General features: G+C 46.3%; 1 protein-coding gene across 9 annotated transcripts in view; it reads left to right on the top strand.

Moving 5' to 3' along the window:
* The window catches only part of EML1 (EMAP like 1), an 821,887-nt gene that overhangs the window by 383,394 nt on the left and 418,117 nt on the right, over positions 1 to 20,376 (top strand). For 2 of the 9 annotated variants that reach the window (XM_069637823.1, XM_069637820.1), the window contains exon 1: positions 18,010 to 18,697. The exons of 3 other annotated variants lie outside the window; for them this stretch is intronic. In XM_069637823.1, coding sequence (XP_069493924.1) covers positions 18,625 to 18,697 — 73 coding nt within the window. In that variant the 5' untranslated portion in view covers positions 18,010 to 18,624. Of the gene's footprint in view, positions 1 to 18,008; positions 18,698 to 20,376 lie in introns of those variants that run through there. 4 more of the 9 variants (XM_069637825.1, XM_069637827.1, XM_069637818.1 and 1 more) reach the window with 3 other exon arrangements.

Genomic DNA, 20,376 nt, shown 5'->3' with positions numbered 1-20,376 from the left:
GCTAACCTGTTCTTTCTTGTCTTTATAGGTGTTGCTGAAGACTGGATTCAGGATGGTAAGCCTTTTTCCTTAGGCCCAGGACCGGATGCAGAAGACACGATGAGCGTTCTGCTGCAGAGGTTGCAGAATAACGCAAAGCAAGATTCATCCACCGGGTGTGGTTTAAATAGTCTCCTGTAGTGCTTAGGTGTCTCCTTCCACAGCCACGCCTAGGTAAGAAAAGAGTTCCTGGTAAGAAAAGAGTTCCTGCCTTCCAGAAGAGTTCCAGTGTTCTGAATCTAGGGAGTGGCTCCAGCCCCACCCAACAGGAAAAGTAGTTCCAAACAGAAGAGGATCAGAGGCTCAACTGTCAGGCAAGTAAGCAGCATGGTCTGCTGCAGCTAAGTCCACCCAAGCATTATGAGCCCGGCGCTTCCAGCGCTGGGACTGGGCATATTTATGAGCCTGGTGCCACTGGCGCCAGGACTGGGTCCAAAAGGTCCCAATTGGGACTGGTTGGCACTCGGAACCTGGGTTATGGATCTGCTTCCAAGGGAGTTGGGAAAACCCTGACCTTTTGGAAGCAGAGATCATGACACCGCCCACCCCGTCTCCCGTCGTTCGCAATGCCTTCCAGGTGAGGAGGGGCAGAGGGAGAGCGGGGAAGAAAGCAGGCCAATACAGAAGGGGCGGTCCACTCAGTCTCCAGTAGCAGCGCTGAGTACACTAGAGCACACGTACAACTCGCGCCTCCCTCGGCACAACCCCATCACTGGGAAAAACAAGCCCAACTGCCACTCGGGCATATAAGTAAATAAACATTTCTACGGCACTGAGGGTGTGCCGAATGAGAACTGTAACAAGTAAAGAAGAGATGATAAGTGCAGCGTGCACGCACTCACGCTGTGAGCAGGAATAAATAGACAGATTTTGTCTATACCTCCAAGTTATATAGGGAGGATATTTTAGACGTGATATAGACACTGCATTGATATTAGTACTTAAGACAGTTCAAAGAATGGCTGCAGCAAGCATTGCCCCGCCTCCACCTTTCTTATCAGAACCAGGTGCCACGCCAATAAAATGGGACATGTGGAAAAGACTTTTTGATACATACCTAGTGGCAATTGGAGGGGACAAATTTGCCACTGCGAGAAAAGAAGCAATACTCTTGCACAATCTAGGTACTGAGGGTTGAAGTGTCTATGATGGATTGCCACAGCCACCACAAGAAGGTCAAGGGGAGGTAGACCAGTACACTCTGGCTGAGAGGAAACTGGAAATTCATTTTGAGCCAAAGAAAAACATAACATTTGAGAGACAAACATTTTTTCAAAGAATACAAGACCCTAATGAGCCTGTAGAGAACTTCATTGCGGCCTTAAGATCCCTGCGCCATACATGTGAGTTAGGCCAGTTAACAGATTCACTGATACGGGACCAGTTAGTACATTGTACTAATAAAATGAAGATACAGGAAAGACTACTAACCAAAGATGTGTTTCTAGAAGTGGCAGTAGAGACTGCCAAAGGCATGGAGCAGACTCACAAGTGCATGTCGACCATGAAAGGAGACAGACAAGAAGGAAAAGTGGCAGCAGTGAGAGGAATCAAAAGAATGAATATAAACAAGGAGATTAAATGCTATAAATGTGGTAGCAATCGCCACATTTCCACGAGTGTATTCTGTCCAGCGAGGAACATTTTTTGTTTAAAATGTAAAAAGAAGGGACATTTTGCAAGGGTCTGTAGGGAATCAGGCCAAGTGCAAAGTATTGAGCCTGGAGCATGAGTCCCGGAACAGGAAGAGAGTTCAAGCGTCATCCAAGGACCTCAAACCAAGCATGTGCTGCAAATATCAGAAATCTCCAACAAAGGAAGTGCCCCTACCGATGTATTTTTGATAAATGGAAGAGTTGTAAATTTAAAGGTAGATAGTTCTTCGCCCTGGACACTGATGTCAAAAAGAACATATGAGGGTTGTTTGCAAGGCAAACTCGCTGAACTGAAGGAGCATGGTATACAACCATATGCCTACGGAAATGTAAAAATTGAGGCATTGGGAAAATTCCAAGCAGCTATCAAATACAAAGGCAGAAGCTGTGATTCAGAAGTGCATGTGACACAAGAGGGCTCGTCTCTTTTGGGATGAGGCGAGCAACGCAATCTAGGTATTAGGATACAAGCGAATGCGGAAGAGCCTGTAACAGTTGCGGAAATTAAAGACAAGTGGAACAAAGAATTTCCAATGGTGTTCCAAGAGGACTTGGGGATGCTTAAAGGATTTGAACACGAGATTCGTTTGAAAACGGGGGCTATGCCAAAGGTGCATAAATTGAGACCAATACCACATGATTCGGAAGAAAAGCTGAAGTCAGAGATTGAAACCTTGCTGCAGAGAGGGATCATAGAGGAAAGTGAGATTTCTGAATGGTTATCACCTATTGTGGTGGCGACAAAACCGAATGGACAAATAAGGCTTTGCGTAGGCATGAGAGACATCAATAGGAACATTCTCATAGACAGACATCCTTTGCCGGTAATTGGTGATAAATTATCAACTCTCAAGGGTGCCACAGTATTTTCTGTGATTGACCTCTCTCAAGCATATCACCAGATCCCTTTGAAAGAAGACTGCCAACATCTAACGGGGTTCATAACGCCTTTTGGTACCTTCAAGTACTGTAGAATTCCGTTCGGCCTTGCCTCGGCAGCATCTGTGTTCCACAGGGTGATGGACACTGTTATGGAGGGGATAAAGAACATTGTGGTGTTCCAGGGTGACATGCTTATCTATGCAAGTGGCATGGCTGAACATGATGTGATTTTGACCAATGTGTTAAGTAGACTGTCTGAGGCTGGTTTGACAGTGAGAAGAGATAAGTGCAAAATTGCGGTTGAACGAGTGGAGTACCTGGGACATGAAATTGATGAGTTTGGGGTGAGACCAAAGAAATGCTTGGTGGAGGCGGTGAAGAGTGCACCAGTACCGACAAACAAGGATCAAGTGAGATCCTTTTTTGGTCTTGCCGAATACTATCATTAATTTGTTAAAGATTTTGCAATGGTCTCCACTCCTGTAAGAATGATACTCAAGAAGGGATCAAAGTTCGATTGGACTCCAGAATGTGGGATGGCTTTTGAAAATATTAAGGAAGCGATTAGTAAGGCGCCCTCCATTGGAAGGTTTGACCGATTGCATAAAACGGTGCTGGTAGTGAATGCAAGCATGTTGGGACTGGGAGTGGCCTTAGTGCAATATGACAAGGAGAGTAAGGAAAGGGTTATTACGTTTGCATCAAGGGCTTTCAGAGGGCTGTAGTCTAAATACTCTCTTATTGATAGAGAGAGATGTTGGCCATGTTCTGGGCCATTACGCAGTTTAAATACTTTTTGTGGGGTACGCGTTTTGTCATTAGATCAGATCATAAACCACTAATGCAGTTGTTTGAGAGTGGAATGTGGGCCTTAGGATCGTCTATAATAAGTCGGTGGGATTTAGGCCTCCAAGGATACAACTTTGATGTGAGTTTTCTGCCGGCAAAAAAAAAGTACTGGCAGATTGCCTATCGAGGCTGCCTATTGGAGAAACTGAAGTTGATTTTAAGGAAATAGAAATAGAGGAATCAGTTGTAGCAGAGGTAGTGGATGCGGTTAGTCAGGAGAAATGGTTACAGGGAGAAGATTCTGATGAAGAACTTAAATTGATTAAAGAATGGACAGTGAAGGAGTGGCCCCAAAAGAAAGGTTTGGATAGAAAATTTGATATATGGTGGGAGCTCAATGTCTGATAGAACTGGCCCATGAGGGACACCCAGGGGAAGGGGCTATAAAAAGAAAGCTTCATCAGAACTATTGGTGGCCACGCATTGATAGGATGGCTGAGAGATGGGTGAAAGACTGCATGGTTTGTCAAGCAAGAGAATTGTGCGGGAGACTCCGTTGGTTCCTAATTGAGTTCCTATTCAACCATGGTCCAAAGTGGCAGCAGATATCATGGGTCCCATCGGGGGTTTGGGAGGAGGTCTGAGATTTCTGTTTGTGTTAGTCGATTTTCATTCAAAATGGATTGAATGGGAAGCGGTCAAAGAAGTCACGGCTAGAGAACTGATTACATTTTTGGAGAAAATATTCCTTAAAGAGGGGGTTCCTGCAGAGCTTGTCTCGGATAACGGGTTTCAATTTGTTTCGGAGGTGATGAGGAAATTCCTTAGCAGTTATGGTATAAAACACATCAAAACTGCATTGTACCACCCTAGAGCAAATGGCCTTGTGGAGAGGGTCAACCGATGTTTGAAAGAGGGGCTGCAATTAGCTAGGAGAGTGGGGAACCATGGAGAGAGGTATTGAATTTGTTGACTTGGAATTATGTAACCACCCCGCATTCAGTGACGGGAGTCTCATCATTCGTGTCCCTGAAGGGCAGGGAACCAGGGACCAGATTGTGTCTGGGATGGTTAGGGAGGGCCAAGGTGATTCAAGTGGATAGAGAACAGATCATTAAACTTATCAATCTGAGCCAAGAGAAAAGTAAGGTCTGGTTCAATGCCTGGGAAAAGGTAAAGGAACGTGAGTGGAAAGTTGGAGAGATGATGTACATAAAAAATCCAAGATTGATGAATAAGTGTTTAGAAAGTAAGTGTATGGGGCCAAAGAGGATATCTGCGGTCAAGAGGACTGTGGTGATTTTGGAGGGAGGTGAAGAGTGGTCAAAAGGGAGAATTGCGAAGGCGTATGGTGTGAGTGAAGGAGTGGAGAAAGCAGGACAGCTAGATAAAAGCGGAGGTGGGAGTGATAATATGTATGGTGGTAATAGATTTGGTTGTCTCCAAAGGACGAGGTCCGGGCCTGTCTGGATGAGGGACTACATTTCATAAAGATTCAAAGATCTTAAAACATAAATGTGGAATGGACATGTGTGATGATTTCTTAAAATATTTCTCATGCATGTAGTGCTAGCTTATGTTGTATCAGTATTTCTTTTCTTATCTGTTATTTCTCTATTACTCAATTTAGTTGCTATTTCATGCATAGTCAATTTAATACATTTTTGTGTTATGTTGTTCTCCTAAGCGGGAAGATATGTAGAGATTATGGTTGCTTGTGAACGCGCCGTCACGCGAATCATCTTCTCTTTGTGATTGTTCTAGGCAGCGAGGTTCGCGTGATGGCAGCGACAGTTGGAGGAAAGGGGCAGAGGGAGTGATTGTTCCGGCGGGCTCGCCGTAATCAACTTAAAAGTTAAATCTTCACTGACCGTGTCAGCGAATCCTTACAAACTACATACATTTTAGTCGAATTGACTCATTTTAACGATCACATGCAATTTACCTTCACAACTGGAAAAAGTATTCCATTTTTTATTTGTAAATACTCCATTTGAAACAACATTTTTAACTAAAAAGACAGATTACAATAATTACAATGATCACGTTTTCATCTTCCACAAACACTCATTTACCTTCCAGTAAATTGTTAAGAGTCAATTGAAAAACAAATACTCTTGATTGTGAGAAGCAAAGCTATATTGAAAGACGTAACAAAAATGCATTGATCATGAGTACAATATTGTCAATAACTCAAGTACCAGCATCAGTAAATATTCAGCTTTTATTGAGGATAAATAAATAAATAAAGGCAATTGGGACCGAGTATAGCAGTGTTCCCTGTATGCTTGCCCTCAGCCTGGATGGGGGCTCCCACTCCCCTAAACCAGGCTCCCTATGCCCCAAAGTTTCTAAGTAGTATTGGTTCACTACAGAAAAGGGTTCCCATACTTTTGGAACTTGCCCTGTTCTCTGGAGGCCTAAAGGCAGCAGTCTTATCTCGCTCTCCCTCTGAGACTTTCTAGGTGACCTTACTGTATCCTTCCTCTTGGTCAATGGCCTTGCAACTCCTAACCTCACGCTTTCCTCCATTCCTCATCCCTACTCTTCCTCTTGGTCTTACTCCTCTTGAACACTCGCTCCTCCTATCTCCACTCTCCTGTTCCCTACTGAACTTACTCTGCCTTACCCTGCCTTTCACTCCTCCTATCTCCACTCTCCTCTTCTCTACTGATCTTACTCTGCCTTACCCTGCCTTTCACTCCTCCTATCTCTACTCTCCCCTTCCCTACTGATCTTACTCTGCCTTACCCTGCCTTTCACTCCTCCTATCTCTACTCTCCTCTTCCCTACTGATCTTACTCTGCCTTACCCTGCCTTTCACTGCTCCTATCTCCACTCTCCTCTTCCCTACTGATCTTACTCTGCCTTACCCTGCCTTTCACTCCTCCTATCTCCACTCTCCTCTTCCCTACTGATCTTACTCTGCCTTACCCTGCTTTTCACTAGTCCTATCTCCACTCTCCTCTTCCCTACTGATCTTACTCTGCCTTACCCTGCCTTTCACTCCTCCTATCTCCACTCTCCTCTTCCCTACTGATCTTACTCTGCCTTACCCTGCCTTTCACTAGTCCTATCTCCACTCTCCTCTTCCCTACTGATCTTACTCTGCCTTACCCTGCCTTTCACTCCTCTTATCTCCACTCTCCTGTTCCCTACTGATCTTACTCTGTCTTACCCTGCCTTTCACTCCTCCTATCTCTACTCTCTTCTTCGCTACTGATCTTACTCTGCCTTACCCTGCCTTTCACTCCTCTTATCTCCACTCTCCTGTTCCCTACTGATCTTACTCTGCCCTACCCTGCCTTTCACTCCTCTTATCTCCACTCTCCTGTTCCCTACTGATCTTACTCTGCCTTACCCTGCCTTTCACTCCTCTTATCTCCACTCTCCTGTTCCCTACTGATCTTACTCTGCCTTACCCTGCCTTTCACTCCTCCTACCTCTGCTCGACTCCTCCCTTCTGATCTTATTCTTCCTTACAATCTTTTTTACCTTCACTCTCTCACTTACACACAGACATCCAACAAAATTGGTACCACACTCTCAATCCCAACACCTTACCTTCTTTCTCTCGAAAAATATCAGTGCTCTCCACCAACTCATCCTACATCTGCTGCACATGCCTCTCTCTTATCTTGGTCCTCTTGCACCTCCACGGACCTCACCCAAACCCCTCTCACTGAAGAATGACTCTCCTGGGTTATTATAGCTCTACCATACATGTCCTGAAAGTTCTCTAAGCTCCCATTGGGTACTTGGGTCAGCTGTCTGCCTGGGCCAATCTCTGTCTTTTTTACCCCAAACTCCTCCTAGTTCGTCCCCTTGTGAGCTGGGATACTCTGTGGGATCTGTGGAAGATCAGTAGAAGGAGGTGGACTCAGTAAAGATATTTTTAGTGTGAGGTTTATTTAAAGTAAAATAAGGCCTATCTTTCTTTATGACTGTTCCCAATGGGGTGTTACCCAGGTATTTTACTAACTAAGATGCTCGTCAGTCAGTGCAAATGTCCAAAACAAGTCCATCCACTGTCCACATATAACCTATCCGACCCTACCACTGATATAACTAAGACCAGGAGAATTGCTCCCTTGTCCTGGTTACTGTGTTCTTCACAGGGATTCTGTTTTGATCCTTCTGTTCCACTCAGTAGACTAAATGCAAATGGCCTTTTGTTATCTTTTTAGTTATGTTCTGTAGCTCCCTTAGGGTACTGATCATTTCCTTTTCCCAACAAGAGAAGTTTCCAACATTTCTTCCCTCACGCTTCGTAGGATTTGGGTTTCTTTCTATTTCATTAACACAATTCTGGTTTCTCACTTCATTTCGAATTCCCTTCACACCAATACTAGGACGAGTTTCATTTGCTTTAAATGGAGTCCCTCTTGCCCTTCCGCTATTCCCGTTCCCCATATTACCTTCTATATTCAGGGGCAACAGTGCTGGTACCACGTGGACATCAGATTCTCTTTCGTCTGTTTTGTAGATCTGCGGCTTACTTTCTGCTTGTTCTCTTTCTTCTGTGTCTCGCTCTAGTCTTCTAAATGTCACTGGTGCCGTGACACAGATCGAGAGTGATTTCCTCCTGCTGGTGGTGTCTGCATTGTTGTATGGGCAGACTGCCCACCGTGACTGCTTCATGGTCACGCCACCACCGAACTCTCTCTTCCACCGTACTTGGATTTCCTTCGTTCTGACACGCCGGTCTCCCAACGTTTCTCACTCCGCTCCACTTACGCAGGCTCTGCATTTGATGACGGCCCCTCCTTCTTCCATTCTCTTATGTAGAGGGGGCTTCCCATGGGTCTCTCAGCATGCATCTCTCTCTCGGCTCTCCGCCCTTTCTCTCTCAGCTCTCCGCTCTCGCTCCCTCTGTCTGGTTCCCTGCCATATCATCCCTTATCATCCTCCTCTGCAGAGTCCATTGGAGAGTCTTATTTAAAGGGATATCCTCAGTTTCTTATTGCTGATGATATTGGTTCACTTTATCTTTATCACGCTGGTGTATTATACAAGTCTATATAAGCCACAATGTGGAGAGCCTCAGGGAGTTCTTCACAGGAACGCAAGTATTTGTCCCCAAGGGGGCAGTCTCTCCCGGTGAAGTCCCACTTGCCTCGACCCCTTGGGAGGGTGTTGTGGAGTGGGCTCAACTCACTAGCCTCAGGGGGGGGGTCCCTCGTGAGGAGCACTGACGAGTACCCTCGATTCGTCAGAGTTTTCATAAGAGCCCTTGGCCCCACCCACTTTTCAGCCTCCATTACTTTGCAGACCTTTGTATTCAGGGGTCCTCTGTTCACACCACATACAGATCATAGTCAAAAAGAAAGCAAAAACTGGGCAAGAAGTAACGCTGTTTATTACAGCCGGGAAAGCACAAATCAAACAGAGCAGTGGACTGGAACTGGCTGATGAGAGCTAACAACAAGGTGCTCAGCATACATTTGTTTTATAGGATGAGTACAATAGTCCAAGCATTGGAAACTGTTACAGTTAGAATGTACATATTTTCCAATGTTCCCAGACCAGTCATTGGCTTGAGTTATGTCCTATCCTTAGTGCTGTGCGTATGTTAGCAAAACGTGATTGGAGCAAAGAGGTCAAGAATATTTCAACACATCACTCCTGTGTGGTGCCACAACGATTCTCACCCTGCCAACGAACAGTTTGTAATTAGTAATATACCATCTTTGCTTACCGCTGGGGCTTTATTACTCTGCCATTGGTCAGCACCACTGCGGAAGAGACACGAGACACCCTGCTTCTGGTGGGAAGGGAGACAGTCACATGGTACCTTCTGAATACTGGCCTTCACAGACCGTGTAGTGAATACTATGAAGGTTGGCCACTTCCCAGGGATGCAAAACTTACTGTTTGATTGGTTCCTCCAGGAACGCCACTCAGCTTCCTTTCACATAACCACCTGTCGATAGGCATTTGTGGCCATGTGAACGGATCGCTGGCTCCGGTCCTCCTCCCCTCTATCCCGTAGTGCGCGCTGGATTGGCTTGCTGCCCTGTGTTGACATTACTCAGTGAGGTTGCCGCTGTCTCAATCTGCCTGTGATGCATAGCGTGAGCTCTGTTCCCTCAGCCCCCTTGGCCCGCCGAAGGTTGATCATGTGCTAGAAGCGGGATTTCCCTGTCATGGGGCTTTCCCCCCTTGAGTGTGTTCTTATTTAGGATAGGCCATTTCTATTGAGTGCTAATTATGGGCTGTTACTAATGCATCTCCACTCCCGCAATCCCCACATGGTCTCTTCCCATGCTATGACTATATTGTGTTTGTCCCGTGTTTTCCCTGCACCCCTTGCTCACGCTTGCAGGTTGCATGCCTGGATCCCAATATGGTGCTGCTTCACTACCCACAATACATTCCCACTTCGATCAATCTTTCCATTGATAGGAGTCTGACTCCCCCCTTGTGAGTCTAGGGAGGTGAGCCCGCTATGCGAGATTCCCCCTAGGGTGGCAGTAAGCGGGACCTCACAGGGAGATACTCCTCTCTTGGGGACAAGCAGTGCTGTTCCTTCAACTCCCTAACCCCATTTCGTATGAGACCCTCTGACCATCAGGACTTCAATAAAACCATCTTAAACAAGTTACTGTCTGCTATTGTAACATCAATCACAACCCTCAACTTGAAGTCAAAAATACTGAGAAGAAGAAGAGTAAAGAAGACAAAGATTGTTAAATGGTCGGAAGCCAACCACACAGGGAAGAGAACGATCAAGCGAGCAATGAAGAGTGCTTTAGAGAAAGAAAGGACTACAGTTCTACACTGGGGAGCACCCAGGAAATTCAAGTTAAAAGGGAAGAAGTACTAGCGTACAGAAAACATGAAGCCTGGGAGTTTCAAAGGAGCAAGAAAGAAGAAGCAGCTGATTCTGGGAGATCCTCACTCGAGAGGATTCAGCCAGCCAACGAGAGACTGAAAGACGGAGAGGGCTAGAAGTTGTGCCGTGCATGCCAGAGATTGAAAGAAGCAGTGGCGGGACCCAGGAGAGGTGGACTGTGCAGTCCTTGAACAACGCAGAGACCGCTATAGCCTTGGCTCACCGGAGCCGCAAGAATGAACGCGAGGAAGAAGGAGGTAATGCTGGAGCCGTCCACACTCCAAGAGGGATCCGACCCTGCAGGAAGAACAGGCGACGCCAGCCCATAGTGAAGAAGGTAACGGGAGTGGCGGGAGACTTGGGGTGGACGGGGGTAAAATTGATACAGATAACCCTCATCCTACTCATCCCATGTTAATGGTTAAGAGTCGAGCCAAGTGAAGAGCACTTAGAGGCTAAGGGCACTCACCCCAATTAATGCTTAAGAGTCAAAATAAGTGAAAACCCCTCAGGGACCCATCTACTTGTCCCAGTGAAAAGACAAGAATCAAGGGAACTGAATATGGAGAAAGAACCATTTGAAAAAGAAATATAGAGACCCACGGCATCCAAACCTAAGTGAAGAAAGTAACAAAGAGACACTGCAAGCTGTCATTAAGGATAAGGGACAAACCCTCCAATTGGTAAACCAAGTGACTTCTGTCCAGGGAGAAAAGGCGATAACCCGCAGGTGGAAGAGCCCCCGAGAAGAACTAAAAGAACAGATTCAAGAAATCACAAAGAACTATTTAAGATTAGATTGCTGGAGCTTAGAAAGCTTGTCTAGGAGAAGCAGGGCTCCAGTCGAGGGTACACCTAGAGGGAAGGAGCCCACCCACTTTTTCTACAGGGGGGACTCAGTCCCCCCTCCCCAGCTAAAATGAGAAACAATGAATGTCCGCTTTGAATTAATGAATTCAAGCCGACCTCAGGGATCGAAAAACACAGTTGTCAGGCTTGCAGGCTGGACACTCCACCACTCCACCACTCCACCACTCCACCACTGCACCACTCCACCACTGCACTATATAACCTGATAAAAAAAATTACAAACAACTAAAGGTGAAATGTCTCATTTCGTTACTGCAAATCCCAGGGAAAACATTTATATTGGTTCTTGGAGTTTAAAACATGCACACCTTTTTAACGTGTTCAAAAACACTATCAGTGGGAAATATCCTCTTTTGGTTTTGTGTGTGTGTTGATTTTATGAAAGGCAAATGCCATTCGTCCTGTGCAATTTGCGTGGTTATGCAAAGCCAATTTAATTAAATGTGCATATTTCAACTTTATATGCTAATTTCTGGTGACGTCACATCCCATTGCGTTTGTTGATGAGTCCCCCCACTTTCATTTTTAGGACTTGGCCCCTGAAGAGAAGGGACAGTGGTACTTGTAACCAGTAATTAAGGAATGGATTCTAGAGGATTCGGCCAGCCGACGAGAGACGGAAGCAGGGAGAGGGCTAGAAGTCGTGCTGTGTTAGCTGGAGACTTGAAGAAGCAGTGGCGTAACCTAGGAGAGGTGGACTTTGCAGTCCTTGAACACGCAGAGACCGCTACAGCCTTGCGTCTGCAGAGCCGCAAGAATGAACAGGAGGTAGAAGGGGGGAATGCTGGAGCCATCCACACTGCAATAGGGATACCGACCCTCCTAGAAGACCCAGAAATGCTAGCGCGTAGTGAAGAAGGTAACAGGAGGGTGGGAGACCGGGAAGGACCAGAGCATCCAAACCTAAGTGAAGAAAGTAACAAAGAGACACTGCAAGCTGTCATTAAGGATAAGGGTCAAACCCTCCAATTGGTAAACCAAGTGACTTCTGTCCAGGAGGAAAAGGTGATAGCCCAGAGGTGGAAGAGCCCCCGAGAAGAACTAAAAGAACAGATTCAAGAAATCACAAAGAACTATTTAGGATTAGATTGCTGAAGCTTAGAAAGCTTGTCCACGAGAAGGAAGTCACTCTGGTGGACCTCTTTTTCCTGGTTTGCTTAGTGGTATGGCTGCGTAGATTAGCTTTGGGACGGAGGACGGGCTACTGCTTTGGACTACACTATTGACAAGCACCCCAGGTAATTTTCTATTAGGTCGGCAAATCCTTAGAATAGGGACAGCAAGGCCTTTTCTTAACAGTTAAATAAAGCAATACATTTTGGAAATGTCACCATTTGGTTTGTCTCCTTCTCTTGACCACCACATATATAATAACTCACTTGAATCCAAAATATAAAAAAATAAGCCATCCTTGTTAAATGCATTAACATTTTCAACACAGTCATTTGATTCAGCAGATTATTAAAGACAAATGAAACATTTTCAGACGCAATCTTAAACTGAAGGCCTTGTTTTGGGAATTGCCTGCATGTGCTTATGAAAGTAGTAACTACTTGAAGGATACATTACAAGGCCCAAAATATAGGTTGGATAAGCAGGAGCTGAAAGTAGCTCCTGGGTGTCCAGCCTTAACCAATGACCAGGATCTATCACTGGGGAAAAGGGAGCTGTTACATAACGTTACGCAAATATACCTTTCACATAAGATGCAAACATATCATTGTGTCCATTATTTATGACCCATTATGCTTTAAATGCTGTATAGATGTGCCCTAATGTTTATTTTTTAGTTTGTCCCAAATGTGCTCAGTTAAATTCCTGTAGGTGTGCTTGTGTGGCATCCATCACCTGGGGAGCCAGAAGTAGCTCCTGGTCGCTGTTGGCGTCTAGCTAACAGGGCTCTTCCAAGCTAGAAGCAGGAGCTAAATAGCTCCAAGCCCCCCTCAATTTCGAACCCTGTGTGACGGTGAAAACTGAATTCACTAATCCCAAGAAACAGTTATTTTGGGTCAGCGCTCAACAAATAATTTTTCATGCCTGAATTATTCAAACCTCAGAAATAGCCAACCTTTCCCTTTGTTATATCATCCAATGTCAGGGAAGCGCATTCTAATTAGGAACAATGCTATGTGTGGAAGTGCCAATCTATTTTACAGTCTTTGATGCCCATGTGGGCAACACTAGGTTGAGAATCATCTCAGAAGGGTTGCATTAGATGAGATCAGCACAAATCTAATATAAGCACAAACAATGTTCAGTCTACAGCTATTCTACACAATTTTTACAATTTGATCACCAAATTTCACATCCGAAATTCGAAATTTTAAGTAGTGAAGAGTTTGCCACATGCACCTTAACGAAACTCCCAATGAGTGGCTTGCTGGATAGGGAGACGTAATTCACTAATGAGCAAATATCTTAATATGTACTGCTTTATCTAAAGTGTATGCTTTGCGTTACGACCATGTGAATTGACTTTAGTAAGGTGCAATCTTATTTTGAGATTTTTGAAATAAGTGAGTTGACAAAATAGTTACATCTTAGTTACATGTTCTTTTATGACGCGTTTAATACCAAGGAGTGGTTTCTAAGCGTGGGATTGGGATTCAAACCTGTATTGCGTTGCATTGTCTTGCTTCCAAGATAAACGCATTGCCCTGAGCTATCCTTCATCCCGGGGATGACTAGATTATTTTGCCCTTTATAGATAATTAGCATTTACCAGTTTGCATATCGGTGTATGTGGAGGGCTTACACTATATAGTCTTTTTTTACTTTCTATTAGCTTTTGTTGTCATATCTAATAGAATTTGACCCAGGTTGCATATTGAAATTGTTTATCTACGTCTTATTACCTGCCTAGTTATTATTCAACTGTAAACAGACAAATCACCTCTTTTAAGTCTTATTTTGGTATAGACAGAGTAAACAGACCTCATCTACATGCTGTTTTTCATGGTGTTGTGTTTGTACGTGCAAGTGATGTACAGGAAACTGTTGGTATATATTGTGGCTGCAACACTATCAACATGATTTATAGTATGACTGGTGGAATATATTTTAGGCAAAGCTTCATGAAAGTGATTTCCCCTGGCAATGCTGGTGCATATTTTTGGTGGAGCATCGTGAAAGGGATTTACAGCAACAATGCTGGCATATATTGTGACTTAAAGCAACGGGTGACCCAACATACTGAAGGTGTTAAGACACTGCCTACTTATAGGGTAATAGTCGATCATATACAAAAAAAGGCAGAATGTCCGAATAGAGTGCCAAAAAGAATAATTAAAAACAAATGTATTAATACATATGCAAAAAAATCACGCAACACAAATGTTTAGGATAAACAACATTTCCACAAATGATTTGCAAGAAATAGTAAACTGTGTTGTACACCAAGCTATTCTGTATAGAATTGTCCAAAGAACCCTACAGGAGAACAGATAGCCTTGAATGGAAATGTATGTTCATTAATGTGCCTTTTCCTGACACTAATGTGAATATTAGGAAAACCCTTCGTACTATTAGTGTATGTTACTTAGATGCCTAAACCTATTATGGCATGTACCCAACATGTTTCTGTCCTTTGAGCATCAATGCCAGACATTCTTCAGGGGTAACATCAATAGTACATCTCCTCCTAATGATGCAAATCAACTTCTACCGGGGGCTACTTCACAATATCAAACTCCAATAGTGGTTGTCGTGTTTGTTCTAAGTAGATAAATCAATGCAGCATCGCAACCAAAGAAAGTGCTTATGGTTCATCACATGACTAAAAACCCCAAACCAGACAAACAAAAAATTAAAACGGGCACTCAATACAAAAAAAGTTTAGTATTCATAATCCAGTCAATGCCAAAAATGGAAAATAACATCTTCTCACATGAACAGACCTGTACTTATATAAATCAGGATACTCAACACACATCAATGTGAAGACACATTCAAGGCATATATCGGGCACATGGGATTTTAAAAAAGTTGTAAAGTGCTGTTGACTGGTTTATGGTCATAAGACCGAAAAAAGAAATCTAAAAAAAAATCTCGAAAAAAAAGTCGCATTTTTTTTTAATGACTTTTTTATTCGAAATGGGGGGGGTTCCCCACCAACCCCCTTTTTTATTTTTATTTTTTTTTACCATTTTTTTTTTATCCCAGACCCCAAAATAAATATATAATTAAAAAAAGAGAAATTCGACCGACCACCCTCTTGACTACTGTTGGGTACCTAGATCACGGACTGTAAATTGTATGTTTTTTTAACTCTATTTGTCTCAAAAATAGTGCTGTCAAATGTACCATTTCCACTCCTTATTTAAAGAAACTTGTTCAGGGGTAAGAAGCCCTCCTACATTATTTTGGGCTTCTGCCCAATTCTTGTGCTAGGGAAATGTTTACACCCCTCCTATGAAAATATTCACCAGATGCTGCTAACCTTGAATTAACTAGAAGACTGGCTCCCCACTCATGAACACCTCTCCTCTCCCGAGCACTAAATGCTGGCTCCATCACTGACCCCCCAATATTAATGCAAGTAGTCATGTAGAGCGCCCTTCTGCCAATCTGGTGGCTTTGCTACACACGGCACTGCTAGAGAGCAGGGAGAGGGGGATATGACTGGGACAGAAAATTCATGGGTACAGGTCGGAGGTATCGGGTTCTTGAGCGACACTCATATTCCATGCATTTGACTGGGCTCTCGTTTCTAGGAGAGAAACACTATCCTAGCACATGTACGTGCTGTGGTACAAACAGGCCTTCCGTCTTCGGCGTCCAGGCAGGGCCGGCCTTAGGGCAGGGCGGGCGGCCACCCAGGGTGCAATGCGCCCCATGGTGCCATTAGCCCCCCACCACACCAGCTCGGGGGGGGTCTTTCAAGGGCTCCCCCGAGCTGGAGTAGTGGGAGAAGGCACTGCAGGCACCCTTTTGTTATTAAATGCGCGGCGGCGGGGCATATTTAATAACAATAATGTGCTGATGCTTTGCATCAGCACCCTATTCAGAGGATTACCTACCGCTCTGACGCGGGAGCGAGGCGAGCGAGGCGGTTTTCATGCATGAACACCCTATTCCAGTGATCAACTCCCTGCCACGCGCCAGAGCGGGGAGTAAAAAAAATGTATGCTCCCCCCCCACATTAACCAGGGGTGCGTGGGGAACATGGTACCATTTTTTTTAAAACAGCCCAGGCACTGCCTCCGCTAAGGCCGGCTCTGCCTCCAGGCATCATGGGGACAGTGGTCAAAGTGGGAACGCTGCTCCTCTACTTTTATTCTTTTTTTTTTATTCGGCTTTACTGTTCCTATTTTTTTATTTTTATTTTTAAAAGATACCACTCTGGAATGGTTTCATTTCAAAATAAAAGTGTAGGAAGAAGTTGAAATGCCGCTGACGACGAAAGAACTAAACAAGGAGAATGGAGAAGGCAGCATGGTAACTGCTGCAGGGTCCTGCTCTAACCTTTTCCCCACCCCCCTAAAATATATTCCACCAGTCATACTATAAATCATGTTGATAGTGTTGCAGCCACAATATATACCAACAGTTTCCTGTACATCACTTGCACGTACAAACACAACACCATGAAAAACAGCATGTAGATGAGGTCTGTTTACTCTGTCTATACCAAAATAAGACTTAAAAGAGGTGATTTGTCTGTTTACAGTTGAATAATAACTAGGCGGGTAAGGGCAAGGTACGGGGGGGGCGGAACGGCGCCAAAAGCACCCTGAAGCCTGCGAAGGGCAAACAAAGGAAAGGGGTGGGGTAAGCCCCTTTATAACGAGCCGGGTCCTACAGCAGGTGCATCCAGCACCTGTAGTAGGACCCTGCAAACCCGCCGTGCAGAAGGAGCCAGAAGGAAACCGGAATGGGTCTTCGCTCTTCCAGACCCGCGCCTCTTGGGAGCCTAACGGCGTGGGCGTCTGGTGGTAACAACAAAGGCTCAGCTTCCCCCAAAAAAGAAACGGCGCCCTCCCCGCCCACGGACACCTGCATGGGCAGGATAGGCTCAGGCACAAAGGGGTGGGAGAGTTGGGCCTACTATGGAAACTATACAAAGGTATAGGGGGAAGCAGGTGAGGTCGGACACGGAGCAAGCGCCACACTTACAGACTGGTTTTCACGAAATGTGCACAATGATTATTTTTATTTTATTTATTTATTGTGATATAGTTTAAATTATAAACTTTACACAAAACCTTTAGAATAACAAAATAATACTACATAGTCAAAATACACACACAAAAAATCATAACATAAGAATAAAACATATAAAATCCATCCTCATATATTCAAATGTACAACTCACAGTTATCTATACAAAATTGGAATGACATTACTTGATCAGTAACATAAATGATATGTTTTGTTGTGGAATAAAACTGCGGCCAAGTTTGCCATTTGAAACTACTGTCTCGTGCCAATTCATTGCTTGGAAAAAAGCAAGGTGCAGCGAAGGAATGAGCTAAGGATGGGGGCAAATGGACAAATGCAGGGGTTACTTGCACTTCCAGGGGGGCATGGGGAACATAGTGCCACTACTTCTTTTCACACACTTCATCTCCGGAGTATGCACTGTCTCTGGGAAAGGCAGGTTTCCTTTTAAAGTGCACAGACATCGGCCACACCGAAGTGCAGAGCTCCCCGTGGTGTGTAAACACTGGGAAATGCAGGGACAGGGCGCTGGTACATCACCCAGGATGAAGCACGGAGTGAGAGAGGCGAGGCACCTGCCACCGCGATCACTGGGAACGTGTGAGGGAAATCGGAGCACGGGGGGAAGCCCTGGGCGGCGGGTCACCGGAGGGCCGCGCCTCTCCTCCCGGCCGACATGTGCACTGACATCACTGTGGGAAAGGCGGCTGCGGGCCTGGCTGCCTCTGCTTGGAAGAGGAGGGGGAGGAGGAGGAGGAGGAGGCGGAGGTGAAGTCCAAGGCAGCCTCCCGCATTCTCAGCAACTCATCCCGCGCTCACGGGAAGCGGAACGGACGGCAGGGCAGGGCTGTCTTTTCCCAGGCTGATCTGTGGAGGGAGAGCCCAGAGGACGTTTCTGGGAGCTGTGCACGCCTGGGGGAGCAGCGAGCACCCGGGGGAGCGTCACGGGCTGTGGAGAGCAGAGTTCCGTGAACTGTACACACCGTGAACGGGGAAAGAGGGCACTTGCGGCCGCTCCACACACATTGGTGAACTGTACGTTGCGGGGTTAACACAAAGTGTACCCGTGGGAGGTGCCCAAGCACCGCGGACAGACGGGAGGACACTCGTGGGTGGTGCCCACAGTGAGAGACCGAGGATTGCTGTACACATTCTGCAGAGCAGAGGGTCCCCGGTGCACACAGCGGAGTGCACACGCCGCGAAGAGGCAAGTCCGCCTGTAGAGGGAGGAGGCTCCCCGCGAGCAGAGCCGTCCCCTCCCCGCACACCCCCACCACCACCACCACCACCGCCCCGTGCACGGAGCGGCGCTGGCCGGGGAGGCTGCCCTCGTGCAGGCTGGCAATGCGGGGGCTGTGAGGGACCGCAAGCCGCGCACAGCCCGGGGAGGCCAGCATGGAGGACGGCTACTCCAGCTACGGCAGCAGCAGCCTCTACGACACCACGTCCCTGCTCCAGTTCTGCAACGGTAACCCAGCCTGCCTTCCTGCGTGCCTGCCTGCCTGCATGCATCGCCTCCACCCCGTGCCGCCGACCCGACCCTCCACCGCAGGGAGGCGCGGGGCGGCACAAGCATCTCTCGGCGCTGCGCAAACGATGCCCTCCGTTACGCTTTGATTTCACGAGCATCTCACTATCAGATGGTCCCCGCCCGAGTTCTGCAAAGTTGTGGGAGTGTGTGCGCGCGTGGCGTCCGGATGTTCTGTGTGTGTCTTAAATTGTGGTGCCAGGAGCGCGACTGAGGAGTAGTTCTCCCGGCCCCATAGACCGCAGGAAGCCATCCATGGAAGTGGGGCCGCTCCCATATACAGGGTGCAGCTCTCGCGTAATCCCCCCGCACCCCCACGATTCAGGGCATTCAATGGGCCAGCAGCCTAAGAGGCGTTTGGGAGGGGGGGGGAGAGCTGCTGACCTGAAGAAGGAAGGTTCACACGAGGGCCCCTGGATTGGGGTGAAAGTGATGAGCAACAGCTATGCCCCCCCTTTTTTATTTATAAACATTCCCTGGGGAGGGTGGTCGAAAGGACCCCTTTGAAGAAGAATAGCAACTATAGGAGTGAGGGGCTATGGGGATGATATGCCAGCGATCCAGAGCTGATTCAGTGGTGGCATGTAGCGCAGCGAGGACTCCATAATGGCATGCGGGCGCTATGCAAGACCACGTACATTAATTACATCTAGAGATGATGGAATGCCGCCTCGGCCCTTATCCACTTGAGTATAAAAACCTGGCAATCGTTAGTCAATCAGCCTGTCTATAATCAATAAAAAGCGCCATGGTGACATTTGGATGGTAACACTTTTACACATAGACTAGGCAGCTCACACTGGGTGTTTTTATATGCAAATTATGGCCATTTGGAGTAATGTCAACTTCATGTGAGATTTATGTTTTGTGAAAGATTTGGTCAAATGTTTCAATTTTCAGGGCGATATTTAATTGCACCTGGGCAATCCTGGGCAATCCTGGGCAATCCTGGGTCTGCGTGCAAAGGAAGTTTCATTGTAAGATCTGGGAGATCTCCCTTTATCAAGGCGAGATCTCAGGCTCTCCAGCTGCGAGGGAAGGGCCCAGCTTCCATGACTTGTGGTACCCGGGCTTTATAGCGGAAATAGTGGGACTGCAAGTACCAGAATGCACTGGTTCGGGAATGGAAGACAAACTGCCGGAAGGCCTGACTTGGGTCAGCTCTAGAGGGGAGGGAGGAGGTGATACTATCTGGAGTTTGAGAGAGGCTTGGAGCTATTGATTTTGATGCTTATTCCATGTGCATCTTAATCCTATGCAGAGGCGTAGACAGGCTAGGGCCTGAGCGGTCAAGGCCCACCCACAATCTGTAGATACATACTCGGCAGCGCTGTGTGGGCATTTACAGATGTTGATGGCATTGCGGAGGACCCAACCACATCTGCTTCAGGCTCCACCTGGTAGATAATCCTAGCTGCGCCGCTGATCCTAGGAAGAAAACGTGGATCCAGGGCGTACGGTAGGGGTCTGCACCCTGTGGCTCTCCAGATGTTTGGGACTGACCCCTTATGTATCAGGCAGTACTTTGGCCTGGCAGCTGTATTCACAATGCAGGCCACTCGATGCCAGTGCCTGCTGGACACACATTTTACCACCAGCCACATGCAGCGTTCATTTCT

The sequence above is a fragment of the Ambystoma mexicanum genome, chromosome 14 (assembly GCF_040938575.1).
Source record: "Ambystoma mexicanum isolate Mex_15411 chromosome 14, UKY_AmexF1_1, whole genome shotgun sequence".
Lineage (NCBI taxonomy): Eukaryota > Metazoa > Chordata > Amphibia > Caudata > Ambystomatidae > Ambystoma > Ambystoma mexicanum.
Note: the sequence above shows the minus strand (reverse complement) of the source record. Positions and strands in the feature narration are given on the sequence as shown.